The sequence below is a fragment of the Sparus aurata genome, chromosome 21, assembly GCF_900880675.1.
Source record: "Sparus aurata chromosome 21, fSpaAur1.1, whole genome shotgun sequence".
In the NCBI taxonomy this organism is placed as follows: Eukaryota; Metazoa; Chordata; class Actinopteri; order Spariformes; family Sparidae; genus Sparus; species Sparus aurata.
In genome coordinates this window covers 9,174,631-9,191,977 of record NC_044207.1, presented here as the reverse complement: position 1 = coordinate 9,191,977, position 17,347 = coordinate 9,174,631, and the positions used below count along the sequence as shown (strand labels likewise).

Genomic DNA, 17,347 nt, shown 5'->3' with positions numbered 1-17,347 from the left:
AATGATTTATCACTATGTTTTTTTTTTGTCAAAATGATGGGCCCTACCTTTATTGGTCAATACAGGTAGCATCATGAGTATGCCCAACTTGATAATGCACAAACAATTCTACATGTCTTTTTTTTCCAGAATTACTTTATTGCTGTCAGTTAGTGAACATCTGAACCAACATGTTAAACTTTAACAGAGACAAAACCATCTGGCTCCTGTCGTCCAAAAGTTTAGACAAGAACCTTCATTCACTGTTCTGTAAAAGCGCAACAGTTTCTTCATTTTGTTCATGTCAACCTCAGATTGTTAAACACATTATACTGCCACAAAAATAACTATTGGTGGTGTTTGGTTATCTTCTTGGCATGCTCCAACACGGAGTCATAGCGCAGGGTTTTGGATGTCCAGGTAGCTGGAATTCCCTCGAGTCCGACCTGTTAGAATTAAAGAAGCATCTTTTAGAAATGATCAAACATATAATTCTGGCTAACTATATAATAAATAAGATTGGTGCACAATCATACCTGAGCCCCGAGACAGGCTCCGATGAAGGACCCTCTGCTACAGGTGCATCCCCCGCAGCTCATGGTGTCTCTCACTGCCTGCTCGTAGTGCTTGGCTGTGAGGACTCCATGCAGCGCTGCTTGGAACGCACCTGGCAAACCTGAAACAGAAGGCATGAAGGCTTTTTACCTGTTGGCTCAATATCAGTCGAATAAATGACAGCTGCCGGAGTTACATTTAGCACTCCATTACTGAAATGTATTTAAAAGTGTGACTGATGAAGAGGGTTGAACTGAGCTCTGAGAGGATACCTCATGTGTTTGGAAACACAGTGGGGATCAGCTCCTTAGGAGTCTTTGATAAGTTCTCCTTCACCTGATGAATGTGCCCTGAAATTAACCAGAAAAAATGGTAAACAGAGTCACTCACATATAATCATCATGTCATAATTAAAAGTACATAATATTACACACATTGTTGCATGTTACTTTAACTTTTTATTGAGGAGTGTAGAAACAGATTGATTGTTTTGATATAAACATGCAAAAAAAAAAAGGGGAAACGGAGACCCTTTAATCCCATGACTCAGTCCCGTGACTTTTGTGCAGTGAAGCAGCAGTTCTGCAGGTCTCACATACCAATGACTGCTTTGTCCAGCTCCTGGGGCTGCTTTCTGTTCGGGTCTCTGAGCTGATCGAGCACCGAGTCCAAGGCTTTTGGATCGGGACCATTCAGGATGAAATGCTCAAGGAACCTAGAAATCAGTCAGTGTACAATACATTTAATGCTTCTTTTTAAATTGAAGGAGCAGCTTTTCTATTTGGTTGGTGGAATTTCCAACTTAATGAAATGTGTATTAAACGGTCAGCAAAAGCCAGTATAATAAAGCTTCATAATAAATGTCACAATGTCTATACTGGTATGTCCGTATATTAGTACTTTTTTTTTCTTTGTATCTTTATCCTGATAGCAGAAATTTGAGTGGTAAGAAAACATTAGGGGAGATAGAGAGAATGCATGACATTGTGACTTGGTGTATCGATATATCATCATATTTCAGAAACAGAAATGACAAGTACTTTCTAAAACTATGTATATCGATTATCTTATTCCACCATCACATTTGTAGTCTTTTGTGTGTCTGTATTGGGAAACCTACTGACCTTGCTGCTGCCAGAGTCTCCGCCACACATGCATCATTGTTCTGTGTGACACGGACTGCCTGCTCAACCTTTTCCAGCATGTCAGGCTTTCCCGCATAAAACGCCACAATAGGAGCCATTTTGGCTATTCCATCAATCTGACTGTCGTTCTCACAGCCTGCAGCAAAAAACATACACATCAGTTAGAGCTGTTTCAACAGGATATGTCTCAGTTCTGTGATGACTTCGCTGCTGGTTTACCTGTCTCCTCTTTGCCTGCATCCACATTCTTCAGGAAGCTCTTCAAACTTCCATGTCTCCATGGTCCCTCGATGGGCAGCTGAGGTCTCGGCCCTGGTGTACAAAACATCGTCAGTATTCCCACCTTACTAAATAAAAAGGAGGTGAATTTATTTGTCGGCAACAATATAAAGGATGGATATTTTCCCTACCTCCTTTCTCTCTGTAAGGATTGTTTACAGGTGTGTCATACTCTGATCCAGGCCCAAAGAATTTCAGCGTGCGCTGCGTCAGATCTCCAACATTTAGACCTGGCCAAACAGGTAAACAGGAAAACACAGTTTATGATATAATATTACTATCATAATGTTACAGAACCTATTAGCATATAAATGTACTTTATGTATGCGAGCCAAGTTGTTAATGAGATATAAACCACCATCTTACATCACCACCAGACACGAGTACCAACCTAAAAAGCCTGACATTTTTTTATTTAATTTATTTGTTCATTGATGAGTTCCCTTAACTAATTTCTTACATGAGGATCTAATGCTAGGATAATTCAGGTGTTGTGAGGATTGTTTTACAACATGTCCAGAACAGGTGTGGAGCTAATCACAGTCTGGAAGTGTCACACGTCTAATTATAGTGTCAACAATGACAGGAAGGGCACACTTGATAACATAACCTATCATCATAAGACATTTGTTTTTCCAGTAGCATCTATTAATCTAGGCTTGACTTTTTCTGAGGTTACACAGTCTCAACAGATGTAAAAGTTTGAAGATCATTGATCAGATGAAGAAACAAACTTACCTCCACATTCGGACAGGGACTCCAGCAGAACAAACGCCTGGTCTCCGTAGCAGCTCTGCTGGCCCGTCTGCCTCCTGTAGAAAGGGTTGGCCGACTCAGGACGGAACTCTGGGTTTGGATCCTGAGCCAGGATCCCCTGCAGCTTCTGGAGGTCGTACACCCAGTGGAGGGGCTGCGCTGTGAGGGATGAACCATCAAGTCAATGTAATCTTCATCAGAGGAAAAGGCTTATTTAAATGAAATAGCTAGATGAGAAGTGAAAGTGCTGTAACAGGCAACACCAATGGTAGTTAAACAGGTGTGAAGACAATTACATCAAACTTTTAATGGCTAGATAAGATACAAAACAACACTACTGTATGAGAGACATTTAATATTATTACCTGCTGCATCTGCAACGGCCGACCCTACGATGGCTCCCATCGCTCTGTTGGCCAGAGCTGAAGCCATCTGTAAAAGCATCCAGCATTCAGTATTATTGGAATTCAGACAGATGGTTATCATTAATACCTTGTTATTGTTAAACAAGCTAAACTGTTACAATCAATTCCCCATTAGGGTCAAATTATGTAATACTTACAATCTGCAGTTTATCTCTGATTGATTTAATTGTTAACTCAGTATGTTTGTCTTTGGGGCTAAACAAGACATTTGCAGAAGACCCATGAGCTCCAGGTAACTGTGTACGGCATTTTTCACGAGTCAATGACGGCTTGTAGCTTTATACGTAATCGATTAACAGAATGATTCATCAATAGCTTAATGGATCACAACAATATTGCAAGTTACAGCCCTGTTTGTATTGGTAACATTGTATCTCTCTTACGTTACGAAACAGGTATCATGAAGTGAACTACTTCACTTCCTCATATTCCTCATACAGGATTTTGATTTGTGCAGCACTGGAAAATTTGTCCTTTATTATCTAACAGGCTATGTTCAACTTGAACATAGTATACTGATTTATTTGAGCCTAGTTCAAAGTATATTTCAGCGGTATACACCGTCAGTGCTGTACGGCTCAGGTGCAGCAATATTTACATCTTTATTAAAACGATAAAATATACATAACTGTAACACGACCTAGCTTGAGTAACTTAGCAGTCGAGGAGAGGGCAGCAACTACTTGAAAACAATGTCGACTGCTAGCTAGCGTTATCTAACGTAAGCTAGCAACTCGGGATAAACTAGGCTGACATTGACAAGTCTTACCTTTAACACAGTTGTGTATGTATTAGTGCGAAATTATACTAAAGTCCAGGTCGTAGTGTGGTGTGCTTCAGCCCTGTCCACCTCCTGTAGGCGGACAATACCAATTGTACAACATGTTATGAAATGTTTTTAGCTCGTTAGCACCGCCCAGAGGGAAGCGACGACACACACCCCTCATCCAAGCGCGCGCGCGCGCGCGCACACACACACTCACACACACACTCACACACACTTCATACAATACTTTTGTCATACCGTTGTGTATAAAATACCAAAAAACACAGTGAAGTGAGATCTGATGAGTGTAATTCAGGCCAATCTAAAGTCCATTAACATTTTGATGTTTGTGGCAAACTGATAATATCAGTCACAGCTGGAGGGCCCAAAGAAACCTGTGCAGGAGCTTAGTCACAGTTTAGTTTCTAACAGAGAGCATCCCCTGCTGACCACAAATTAAAGTTGCTCAGTGGGCGAAAAATCACACAGAGTCTCTGCACTCACTGTATAATACAAACCTCTAAAATAATTTGAATGATTTCCTATTTATGTTAGACGCAAGTGGGCATGCTCAGAGAGCCTATGAGCACCTGAAGATGGTCATTTAGATATCATCAAAGAGGTTCAAGCAGCCTCTACTCACCCCCACGTCAATGGACAGTCAGCTGAAGTTCTGTAGTCCACACAACATTTCTGGAGCTTCACAGCAAAATGGCCTTACAGCAGATGGAGACTTGTTTTTTTTAAAAATACAACAAAAACACTTTTGCTCCATACTGCTCTTCCAGCGTGAAGTCCCCTAAAGCCCTGAGATTCCAAACTGATTTGAAAGATTTCATATACACCCTTTTTAAAGCTTCATCTTCACTGTAACTTTTGAGGTAAAGGTGTTGAAGTGAGTGAATGAGCTTGACCGTGCATCAAGGTTGTAAATATTGTCTTTTTCAAATTGGTTTGGATCTCTGTTCTTCCAGAACCTTGTAGTACTGTATGCACTGTTATAAGCTGTATGGAGCCATTTCATGTTTTTTTCTCAGTTGTTTTTGTTTTAGTTGAAAACAATTCCCCAGCTGTGAAGCTCGAGAAATGCTTTGTGACCTTCCCCCGGCATGAGGTTGAGTAGATGAAGCCTTCAGTTTCATTTTTGATTGAACTGAAGCTGTTGAGTCAATGCTTTTAAAACTATTCTTACAAGTCATCTAAAAGGGTCAAACTCCACTCTGTGCTTTTCCTGCTGTTACATGAAATAATGTCTTGCCTGTTTAACGACTTCAAGTCAGTTCCCTTTGTCTATGCTTAGTCAGCAAAAGTTTATTTCTATCTAATTTCTATTCTAATTAAGTTTAAATTCCTCCATCAGTGGTTATGGAAGATGTAATGTGACATGTAAAAGCAGAGCCCATTTCATCAGGGTAGCCCAAACCTTTTTTCCTTGAAGGGCAAAAACTCAAACTTAATGGTGGGCCACGGGCCAAAAGCAAATGTTTATCGTAGTTAAATGCTGTGATGCTGAAATCAGATTTCAAAATTCCAGTTGGCTGACTTCTTGTGCAAGGTGTCACATCATTAATTATTAATGATTAATGATGTGATAATCCCACATATTCTAAGAGCAGTTTTACCTCACTTAAATGGTATAAACATTGATTGAAATCATAGTTAAAAAAAAAAAAATACAAATATTTTACATTGGAAACATCTGGGCAGGCTGATACTGCAGGCTACATGTCCTGTTACAGAGAGAGGTGTGTGTTGTGACTTGTGTACTTGTAAGTGGGGTCAACAGGAGTATAAGGATACCAAGTAGACTGTATTTATTTATAGCTTACCCCTTTCCTTTCAAATTGTAAAGTAATATCACATGCGATCATCTCAGGCGTACATGCACACACTGCACAGGACGCCCGTATACAGTATACACAGATGGGTAAGTATTGAAAAGATAGAAAAAAAATCCCCACCCCAAACCCTTCTGTTAAACTCTATGTTTCACTTTCTCTTGAGTCAGGGCTAAGTGACACCTATGCACCCAATCCTCAGCAGGTGCACCACCCTCTCCTCTCCTCGCCTCTCTCGATGTCCCTGAGTGACCCAGTGCCACATTCTAGCGCTGCACCGGTGCCAGCAGCAGCAAATTAGACACCGGCAACCCCTCCTGATATGTACTTCTCTGTCCTACATCCATTATTTTTAGCTGGGATCCAAGCCTCCATCTACACTTAATATGGGAAAAGAGTGGCCACATATTCGCAGCCATCTCTAAATTCATCATATCACTCTTTCTTCCTCTGGCTCCACGCAGACGGGCTCAACACACACACACACAAACACACACAAACACACACACACACACACACACACACACACCCTCCTTTGTCCCTCCACTTCCATCACTGTCTTCTTCTGGATGAAGAATCAGAGCATGTTGGTCGTCATCTCCTCTCTCCACCCACTTTGACAGGTCTGCAACACACACACACACACACACACACACACACACACACACACACACACACACACAAACGCGCACATACACACGAATGCACACATACACACACAAGGTTGGGCTGTCACCCCAGCAACCACAGCGACCCCCCGCCTCATCTTCCCCAAGCTCAGTGACACCCCACATAGGCACACTCACACCTATGTCAAACTTAGCCCAACCCCTCTTGCACCCTGTGCCCCACTGCCAGTTGCCCATGTGAGGTTTTTAATAAGGTGGATGCAGGAGTTGGTCTTGCTCTCTTCTGGGTGACGCGGATTGGAAGGGGTTCTCCTTACATTTACCAAACTATTTTGATTTTTCTTCTTTTTTTGTCCCCCCTTTCTGAAACTGTAAATACATCTACATTTACTTAGAGAGGAGCCATGAAGTGGACCTGGGTGCTTGTGGCAGTCTTGCTGTCCTTTGCGGGGCTATCATTGGGCAAGGATAGCTTGGACTTCCCAGAATATGATGGAAAGGACCGCGTCCACGACCTCAACGCCAAGAACTATAAGTCTGTGATGAAGAAGTACGATGTCATGGTGGTGTACTACCATGACCATCCTGGATCCAGCCGCGTCGCCCAGAGACAGTTTGAGATTGAGGAGTTGGCCCTTGAGGTGGGTTGAGATGGGGAGTATGGGTAGATATCTTACAGCTTACTGATGAGGAAATAGAATAACTAGTCTTGAACTCAATGTTGCTGTAGAAGCTGTTTGGAGGTTGTTGTGGAATTTTGATCTGATTTAATTTAATGTGGTTGCATAGACTTTGAATGGTGCAGATGTGAAGTGTGTGACTACGAACTGCTGGTTAAGTTGACATAAGATATGAAGGAAAACATAAAAAGAAACTCTGATTTATGGTTAAGGTTAAACTGTGCGGTTACAGGGAAAGAAAAATATATATTTTTTGGCAACAGAGACAAATACGTTTTTAAAGATTTCGCACAACGTTGAATGGGAAATTGAGCACAGAGGGTGACTTCATGGGAACGTGAAGCTACAAGGTGGGAAGTAGCTTTGCTGGATTCAGAATTGCTGATCGATGAAGTCCCAAAAACGTGTGACAAGTCTGCGGTGTGTCGTCAGATACGCCCACATGGGGCAAAGAGCTGAGCTGTGAGGACCCAAGATATCATTTATTCTGGCGAAGGCTGGGCTTGTGTACGTTGTGGGTCAATGTGTGTGTGTGTGTGTGTGTGTTGAGTCCGTCTGCACGTCTATCAGCATGCCTGTCACACCTCAGCTTGGACACTTTGCAGTTACATCCCATTCCTCGCAGAGACATTACATCATCATTTGGTATGCAAAGTGTGGGTTCAAATGTGAATCTACCCGCACCAATTGTTCCAGTTAGATCTGCATCTTTTGTGACTTGTGTAACTCCAGACTAATAGCTGTTGTGAACGTTGCAATAGAATAATATATTTTTTTAAAAAAGGGGATAGGAGTGATGACTGATTTGTGGAATATATACACACTGGATCATGTGGCAACCATGTTTTACAGCATTTGTACATGGCCACTTCACAGTGTAGAGTAAAGGCCGTGCGCTAGTTTTATTTTCAGGGGAGTATTGGAGGAGACTCATTCTAGAATTGACACGCAACATCTTTATAGACAAAATCAAAAACAGATCGGAGCATGGAATTTATACCGACTTATTATTGACAACTGTGAAAAATTCCTTCGAAATTGATGTGGAAGGAATTTGGGGTAAACACTTTACACGGTAACTACATCTGTCAATCAACAAATAATGATTCTAGCTTGTCATGTAATGTCAACAAAATAAATTAAAGGTGGGGGGGGGTTAATGTGGGGGGAATTAGCAGTAACAGATACCAGTTAGTACAGAAGGGAAAACATTAATAACCAAAACAGAGAGAGAGAAAGAGAGAGAGAGAGAGAGATGCTGCTCTCCTAAAGATATACCAGACGGCCTCTGGTGTCTCTGTAAGGGAGCGTCAGGGCTCGGCCTCAGGGATGGAGGCCAGCCCTTGGAGGCTCTGGCTCCAGTAGTGCCGGCTCAGCTCTGCGCCATGATTGGCACTTGCAGTACTGTACTTGTCAGCGGATCCCAGAGCAGTGAGCATCACTGCCACCTCGCCAAAATAGTCCTTGGGCTGGTGTGGCTTCTGGAGCTATATTTATCCCTGAGCTGCTTTTGTGGTGGCTCAAGGTCTCCGAAGGCTTGTGTTTCTCCTTATGAATGTATTATGACTTACGTTGGAGGAGATTTTATTATTAGTAACAGACAACAGCAAAAGGGCTCAACATGTGAGAGGTCAAGGCTCTCCAGGAGTTAGTGAAATGAAATATGACTTGATGAGAGTGAGGAAGTCGTAATTAATTGTTTTTCTCTCCCTGAAAAATGATTAGATTGTTGAGGTGGCCAAACACCCTGACTCGGGCCCATGTGTTGTTTACGGATGTGAATCGGACCCTGATGTTTCATGATTTTAATAATCATTTAAAAGAATGAAATTTAGGGGCCTGCATTCTGTACATCTGTACATGTGAACTGCACATTACAACACTGTCTCAATACCACTGCAGGAAATGACAATATATTTACCATATGGCGTTTATATTTTTGCCATATGTCAGTGACAGTATTCCAATTTTTTTTTTTTTTTTTTTTTTTTTTACAGTTGCAGTAGATTTAAGATGCAGATGTGATGCTATGAAATCCCATCCCTGTTAGTGAGTCTGTTGGTTTAACTTTACGTGTAGTTGGGGAGATTCAGTTTCTCTGAAGAAATGATATCAGCCACATTACTGCAGATACGCGTTGCCAACACACAGGTCCAAAGACAGCTTTGCATGTTTTATATTTTGAGGACAAGCAGATATGAATCGTATTTCATCTAAAAAAAAACTGCATAAAAAATATATATAAATAGATAACTAGAGAGAAGTCAAAATGTATACATATATATCTAAATTCAAATCAAGATAAACAACCTCTGATGTATCTCCTCAAACACACATATTACTCACCATTTTTCCTCTGACTTACAGACTTTAGATGCACTATTTCTGTTAAAAGGAAAATGGAAAAGAGTTGGAAAAAAATTCTGATCTCTTTGTCACAATTTATCATCAAGTGTATCCTACTTCAGTTGCTTGATAGTTTCAAGCCTCACTCATCTCAATCACTTCTTGCCCTTTAAAAAGTTTATTATAGCCTTCTGAAATGCCAAAAGGTTGGAGTCTGCAACCAAACATAAAGTCAAGGTAAAACCAAAATTCTGTTCTTCAAAAATGTTCATTGTTTGCTCTCATTAAAGGTACATATTCTAATGTACATAATTAGATATAATTTAAAGTATATAACTTTTCATATAATCTTATTTACTGCTAAGCTACAAACAGCCCCACCCATCTGCAGCTCCAATCAAACTAAATGAAATGCCAAGAATTATTTGCACAATCTGCAGGACAGCCTAGTTAGTCCAACTATGTATGCCAGTAAAAGCAGCTGCTCAAGATCTCTCACCCGTGTGCACTCGTGTGTGTGTGTGTGTGTGTGTGTGTGTGTGTGTGTGTGCGTGCATGCTTTTTACTCTCAGAACACACTGAGACAACCTCTCAAACCACTTCCTCAATGCAGTCAGGCTGCAAATGGGGCACTGCCATTGGTGCAACCAACTGTCAGTCACGAGGTTCAAGTTTCATACAGATTTAGAAAGTGCATAAGCAGCGCTCTGAAACCAGGCTTTTATGGTAATGAAACGACTGAGTGACACGACTTTGTCAAAAAGGTGTAAATGTGGGCATAAACACTTATTTTACTAAATACTCATACAGACCTGGGCTCTCATGTGTTTAAGACTTGTTTTAAACTGGAAAATCATGTCCTCAGTTGTATGACGGTGTATGTGTTTTTACAGCTTGCAGCCCAAGTCCTGGATGAGTTTGATGATGAGGATATCGGAGTCGGACTCCTTGATGCAAAACTTGACAAGGCCGTTGCAAAGAAATTAGGTAAACACTCAGGATAAGCACAGCTTAAGACACAACAATGAGACCAGCCATTTACTAGAGTCAGAATCATTTCATAAAGGCCTCTTTTACGCCAATGTGTCTTTTTCTTGTGGAAGATATAGCAAATGTGGGAAAGGTGGGGTCAAATTGTTGGTTTGCTTGACTTTAAACACCTCTCACGTCTGTTCTTTTCCTCCAGGCCTTGAGGAGTCTGACAGCGTCTTCATCTTCACAGACGATGAAGTCATAGAATATGACGGCGAATTCGCAGCAGACACACTTGTGGAGTTCATCTTTGATGTTCGTGAGGATATAATCACCCAGTTAATAGCCTGCCTTGTTTTAGCAAAAAAAAAGTCCCTGAATCCCAGTTTGCTTCCTTCAAAGATGACCCGCACAATCTGACTCTTCTTTTCTCTCTCACCTCCAACTATATTGTCTCCCCCCTTTCTCCTCCATGACCCTCCTCTTCCTCCGCAGGTTCTTGACGACCCAGTGGAAATTATTGACAATAGTAGGGAGCTGAAAGGCTTTGAAAACATCGAAGAGGACATCAAATTGGTGGGCTACTTTAAGAGTCACAAGTCAGAACGTAAGAATCTGTACTGTGATGGTATGATAACCTGCTGCTTGCTTTTCAACATTATAGCTCATTGTCGCATATCAGGCAAGCGTAACAGGGAGAAGGCTCACATTGCTTGACTTAACTTTGAGCTGCAGACTGATAATGATGAGAGCAACAAGTCTGCATTCTTAGATATTTCTTACATGGACTGATCTCCCGACACAGCTTGATGAATGCCTGTAAAATTTCAGATTTTGAGGCTTTCGCCGATGCTGCCGAAGAGTTCCATCCTCACATCAAGTTCTTTGCAACATTCAGTCCCAAGGTGAGTATTAACGATGAATAACTTAAGTTTTACCAGACACGCTTGGAACAACATAATAAGACTAGGTAGAATAAAAATGATTTCTTCTTTATTTTATTTCGATTATCAGGGTAATTTTTCTGACACAGACCTAGCTTAGAAATATAAAATGCATTCAATTTGGTGCTGGGGGGTTGTGTATGGTGGGCTAATCAAAGCTTTGTTGCCTAAAAACAGCTGCCCAGAGCTACAGAAAATAAAGGTTCATGAGATAATTATTTGTGGGCCAGAAAACTGTAAAAAAAAAAAAAAAAATAGCTGAGGAAACTAAAATGTTCCATAGAGACGATGATGGTTACTTTCTGTGGATTTGTCACTACAAGCAATTCCTTTAACATTACATACACATTGTCATTTAATCTAGCCTGGCGTTGCCAAAGTTATACTGCCCAGATAGCAAAATTGTACCAGATGTGTTCATCCGGGCCACATACCGCATAGAATGATGGCCCATATGATGGCCCAGATCTGTTAAACAGGAGTGGACCGCCCAGTCCACTCCTGTTTAACAGATCTGGGCCACAAAGAAGCCATACCATGGCCACATGTCAGCCAAGAGCCAGCGGAATGAACCAGAACGGGGCCCTCTTAGATGACATGTGGCAATACTAAGTCCAGAAGAATCTTGATTCATATTTGATCAGCAGTGCCCAGATGGTTAAAAAGTGTTTCTTGATTATGGTGTGTTGCACTAGACAGACTTGTAGGCAGGAGACAACGGGATGGAACTAAAACTAAATCAAAGGGGTGAAACATGTGACATGACACTCCTGTGCAAGTCATCATGTCAAACCTGCTCCAAGACAGATAATCGGCCCATCGAAGATTAGGAGGAAGGGAATTCGGTCTGAACAGGAACATGGCCAGTATCATGTTGGAGCACATGAAACACGAGCTTGCAGATTGTTCTGGTTCCCAGGTTACTGTATGTTTGATCACATCAACTTAAAATAGGCCAGAAATCAAGCCTCGATGCACTCCACAGGAAAGCTTAGACCTCTTTGACATTTGACCACTGATGAACACAAAAAGCTCTATTTGAAATATGCATCTAACGCACTATTTTAGAGCAGCATCCATGTACCTGGAATTGGAAATCCTCATATCTGTCAATCTTCTCTTTGATGAATAAAAGAGTAAAAACTTGTCCAGTTTAGGTTGTCCCCACTTGAATATATAAGTTAATAACATTTTGGTATTAGAACATATATATGGACACAAGACTTAAGGTGGAATAGGGTGGAAAAAAATATGTAAGAATTTAGTTTAAAATCAACAATTTAACTTACCTTAAATCTTCAAAAGAATGTAAAAACATTTGTTGTCTCGCTATATCGAAGACATGTTTGTACTGTGTTACAGAGATATCTCCTGAAAACAGCATGTTTACCAGCTAGCCCCGGCCAATCCTTTTTTTATATTACCGCTCTGAGCTCTGAGTCCAGACCTACAGTAAGCAGCAGTCACTCCGGTGATATGCTGTCCCCTGTTTGTTTGGAGTATGAATTCAACAGGTTTAATGTATTCATACAAACTAAATTGGTGTAATATTTTGTAAAATTAAACTTTTTGACTTCTTCGTTATTCGCCAGTCCTTCATGCTCAGTTATTGGTTTTAAATTTGGTTGTGTGTGACAGGTTGCCAAGGCTCTGGACCTGAAGCTCAATGAGGTTGACTTCTATGAACCTTTCATGGATGATCCAGTGGTCATCCCAGGAAAACCATACACTGAGGATGAGTTGGTGGATTTCATTGAAGATCATGACAGGTAAATCCCATTCATGCTATGTCATGAAATTAAAATTTCCCTATAAAAGAAAACAGAAGCCGTTAAATCTTTTTCATATGTGATTTTTCAGACCAACCCTGAGGAAGCTGCAACCACACAACATGTACGAGATCTGGGTAAGAACCTGAAAACTGTAAACACCAGAATGAATACAGGCTTTGATCAAATTACAACTGGGGAACAGTTTCTAAATTTAAAAAACTAACTTTATTCTTTCCACAGGAGGACGATGTTGATGGTGAACACATCATTGCTTTTGCAGAGGAGGCTGACCCAGGTAAAGGAACCCTGAATAATGGTATAGTCACCAATAGCAAGTCTAGATAGTTCAACAGGGAGCAACAAAGGGGTTTTAACGTGGTACTGATGGGATATTGTGCATGATGATGAGATATTAATGAAAAGATCACTGATTCCCATTGCTTCACCTCTACAATAGTTTAGTCTTTTAGTTTCATTATTGTCCTTTCCACTCATTAGATGGTTTTGAGTTCCTTGAGATCCTAAAGGAAGTTGCAGAGGATAACACGGACAACCCTGACCTCAGCATTGTCTGGATTGACCCTGACGACTTCCCCCTGGTAAAACCATACAATATGCATGATCAGAAATCAGAGGAACTCGTGTGGGCAGTCCTTGACTCTGTCAGCTGAGAGCTGAGATTTAATGACAAAGCACACTGAACTGAATCTGACCAAATGTTGCATTCGTTTGAATGATGCTGGCTGACAACAGAAGGATTAATCAAGGTTAATTTTACCTGCAGCTTCTGCCCCACTGGGAGAAGATCTTTGGAATTGACCTGTCCCACCCACAGATTGGTGTCGTTGATGCTGATGATGTAAGTAACATTTTTAGTACTGTATTCTTAGATTGCTTGAGCTTTTGAGTTTTTTGCTGAACTCTTTGATACTTACAAGGCTGTACAAGGCCAAGGGCCAGATTATCCTAGGGAAGGTTGGGTGCTCTTGGAAGCCTGGGTCCCTTGCGGGTCCTCAGTCATTGCAGCATGGGCTGCTAAATTATTGTTTGATTGTATTTATAAAGATCAATCAACATACACATAATATAATTTCCACATATTATGAGCAAATATACATTTGTAAAGTACAATCATTGATGATGGTCTACCCATGACTCATGCTGCCCTGGGTAAGCTGACCTAACCATACGCTAAAACAGCGGAGCACCTTCTCCGGAAGGCTGCTTCAGCTTCGCTGTCGTAGCAATAGATACAGGAAATCTTTCCTGCCACAATCCAAATCACCTCTGCCTGACAGAGAACTCTGGTCTCTCTACTGTTTTGTTGTATATATTATTATTGTTATAGTATATTTTGCATATTTTGTTTTGTTGTATATATTATTATTGTTTACTGTTTATAGCACACTGTGCACTGTATATATACACTATGTATATATTGGATTCTATTTATTTTATGTATGAAATGTTTTATTTGCGGACCCACTACAGCTGTAACAAAATAATTTCCCAGTCTGGGATCATTAAAGTAATTCTATCTATCTATCTATCTATCTATCTATCTATCTATCTATCTATCTATCTATCTATCTATCTATCTATCTATTACCTATCCATGTCAGCCAACTAGACAGCTAACTGCGTTTCCTGAAACATTTTGACCAGTTATCTATATTAAGCAAGTACACCTAACATAAACTATGCTACAACCGCCTGATTTGTTTGTATGTGGCACCATAGACCGCCATACATTGCCTAATTTAAAATACAGCTATGTTCTATGGCTCAGGGGCTATGTGCTTTGTGCTAACTGGGTCTTTCAATGTTTTGATGGCTTACAATTTTATTCTTCACTGTCTCTGCTGGTGCAATGCTTTGCTTCTTACCTACTGTCAAATATAGTCACACTTGTGTATAATTCACAGCAGGTTGCATTGCATGCAAACTTGTGCATGATGTGCATCCTGTTCACAATATAAAACAGGGGTCTGCTCATATAAACATTGCTCCATCAAGCTACCATTAGTCAAAAACTCTACAAGGTACCTTTAATGCTTTTGGTGTAAGCTGAGTTCGTGTTGACTTCTTGTTTACTCTGCAGGCTGACAGTGTGTGGTTGGACATGGATGATGGTGATGATATGCCATCTGTGGACGAGCTGGAGGACTGGATCGAGGATGTTCTGTCAGGTGAAATCGATCCCGATGATGATGATGATGATGATGATGATGATGACGACGATGATGATGATGACGACGATGATGATGATGACGACGACGATGACGACGATGACGATGATGACGACGACGACGACGATGATGACGACGACGATGATGATGACGATGATGATGACGACGATGATGATGACGATGACGATGATGACGATGATGATGATGACGACGACGACGATGATGACGACGACGATGACGACGACGATGACGACGATGATGATTATTAAATCATCAAGTCATAATTTACTCTTCAAGTCTGACCAATGCAGTTTCAAGAGTCAACGTCATTCACTCTGTCAAGTCATCCTCTTTTGTACCTAGTTCTTATTTTGAACTTGTCATTTTGATATCACATCTTTTCATCATCCTCTCTCTGCATCTCAACAGAACGATATTCCATTACTCGTTTCTCACTCTACCCTGCATATTTACTAATCCTCCATGTAACTAAGTACTTTCTAAGATCCCACAGTGCCATTATTCCCATATGTAACACTGTCTGGTACAATAAAAAAAGAAATTCTCTTAAAAAACCTACTACTGCTATTGATTTTAATTTATTAAAGTTTTTACTTTCCAAAGTACTGGACGGGTTGCAATGTTGTATGCATTTTGTCTAAGTCCATCTGTGGAGTCTGTTGCAGTTTGAATGTGTTTTATTTGTTCACTTATTTTCTTGTTTGCCCAAGTATCGAAATAACTGAAGTCAGATCCGAGGGTGCTAGCAGGCTTTCTGGCGGGTCTTAAGTATCACCAGCCTACTGTGTGAAATCAATGTAACGCTGTACACTGAAAGTGCTGTACATCATATGGATGTTTTCTACGATGATGAAATATGACAACAGCCATATTCTATTTTTGTAACAAGAGAAATTTAATTTGCTGTAAGTCTTAAATAAATGACAGCTTGGACAGAATCCCCATACCGTATAGTTTTTTAAGGTGTGTGTGTTTACCTGTAGGCATCTATCTATCTATCTATCTATCTATCTATCTATCTATCTATCTATCTATCTATCTATCTATCTATCTATCTATCTATCTAGGGTTGAGTTAGTCAAGATTTTGCATATAGATTTTGCCTATTTTGCATTTGTTTCAAATCTAATAGGCTTCTATCTTCTATTGTTTTAATGACAGCATTCACTTAAGTTGGCATGGATTCAAAAAGTCTGTGTAAAACCTGCTGACTCATGTTATCCCTGCATTATTTGACAGCATTCGACAAAGCTTCTTGTGTGATCACAGAATAGTTATCTTCCTCAGTCTTCAAGTGCCATCATAAATGTTCACTGGGGTTGAGGTCAGGTAACTGTGGAGGAAAGTCCATGACAGTCAGGACTCCTTTGTTTTCATTGGTCTTCAGTTAATTCTGTCAAAGCTTTGAGGTGTATTTGGGCTCATTATCCTGCTGCAGTATGAATACTTCTCCACAAAGACGAATTCCAGAGGATGGATGCATGTCTGAAGAATAGAGTCGTACTTCCCCACGTACTTGAAAATTACCTCCACCATGTTTCACTGTGGGTTTGAAACGCTGTGGTACAATTCTATCCCGCTTGCCTTTGTTACATAAACCCTTCTATTACTGACATAAATCTTTAATTCAGTCATCCCCTGTGAAATTCTGGTATTTCTTAGCCCACCTCATGCATCTGGCCTTGTTTCCGCTCCTGAGAAGTGGCTAAGAAACTGCTACTTGTCCAGTGAGACCACGACAAGACAGCATTTTATTGACAATACTTTCACAAAGAACCACACCAGATGATGGAGGAGAGGAGGAGAGGATTAAAAAAGTATTCATAGGAATGCCAGAAAAGGTGTGGTCCTGTACCTCAAACTAGATAGTTTCAACTTGTTGTTTGATGTATTGATCTTCTGATGCTATGGTCACTTTGTGTCTGGCTGATCTGTCCTTTGGATGCAATTGATCCAGTTTCAGTAAAGTGTTATTCTGCCTCCTTCGAAACCTTTAGTCCTGTCAATTTGACTTCTGACACTTTCACTTCACTTTCTGACTCCTCAATTTG

General features: G+C 40.6%; 2 protein-coding genes across 2 annotated transcripts; one reads left to right on the top strand and one right to left on the bottom strand.

The window, feature by feature from the left end:
- Window positions 1-115: 115 nt before the first annotated feature.
- On the bottom strand, window positions 116-4,075 carry LOC115572797 (crystallin J1A-like). Its single transcript, XM_030403247.1, has 10 exons — window positions 3,909-4,075; window positions 3,080-3,146; window positions 2,697-2,873; window positions 2,090-2,188; window positions 1,899-1,991; window positions 1,659-1,815; window positions 1,134-1,249; window positions 807-884; window positions 516-655; window positions 116-425 (listed from the first exon to the last, which is right to left on the bottom strand). Exons 2-10 carry the CDS (start codon window positions 3,144-3,146, stop codon window positions 327-329), a joined length of 1,026 nt encoding a protein of 341 aa, XP_030259107.1. The 5' UTR covers window positions 3,909-4,075; the 3' UTR covers window positions 116-326.
- A 2,471-nt stretch (window positions 4,076-6,546) lies between these two features.
- On the top strand, window positions 6,547-16,234 carry casq1a (calsequestrin 1a). The gene is made up of 11 exons (XM_030403245.1): window positions 6,547-7,013; window positions 10,292-10,385; window positions 10,585-10,685; window positions 10,866-10,977; window positions 11,202-11,275; window positions 12,953-13,083; window positions 13,175-13,220; window positions 13,327-13,381; window positions 13,585-13,685; window positions 13,871-13,945; window positions 15,188-16,234. The coding sequence occupies exons 1-11, from the start codon at window positions 6,777-6,779 to the stop codon at window positions 15,542-15,544; spliced, it is 1,383 nt and encodes a 460-aa protein (XP_030259105.1). The 5' UTR covers window positions 6,547-6,776; the 3' UTR covers window positions 15,545-16,234.
- Window positions 16,235-17,347: the final 1,113 nt, after the last annotated feature.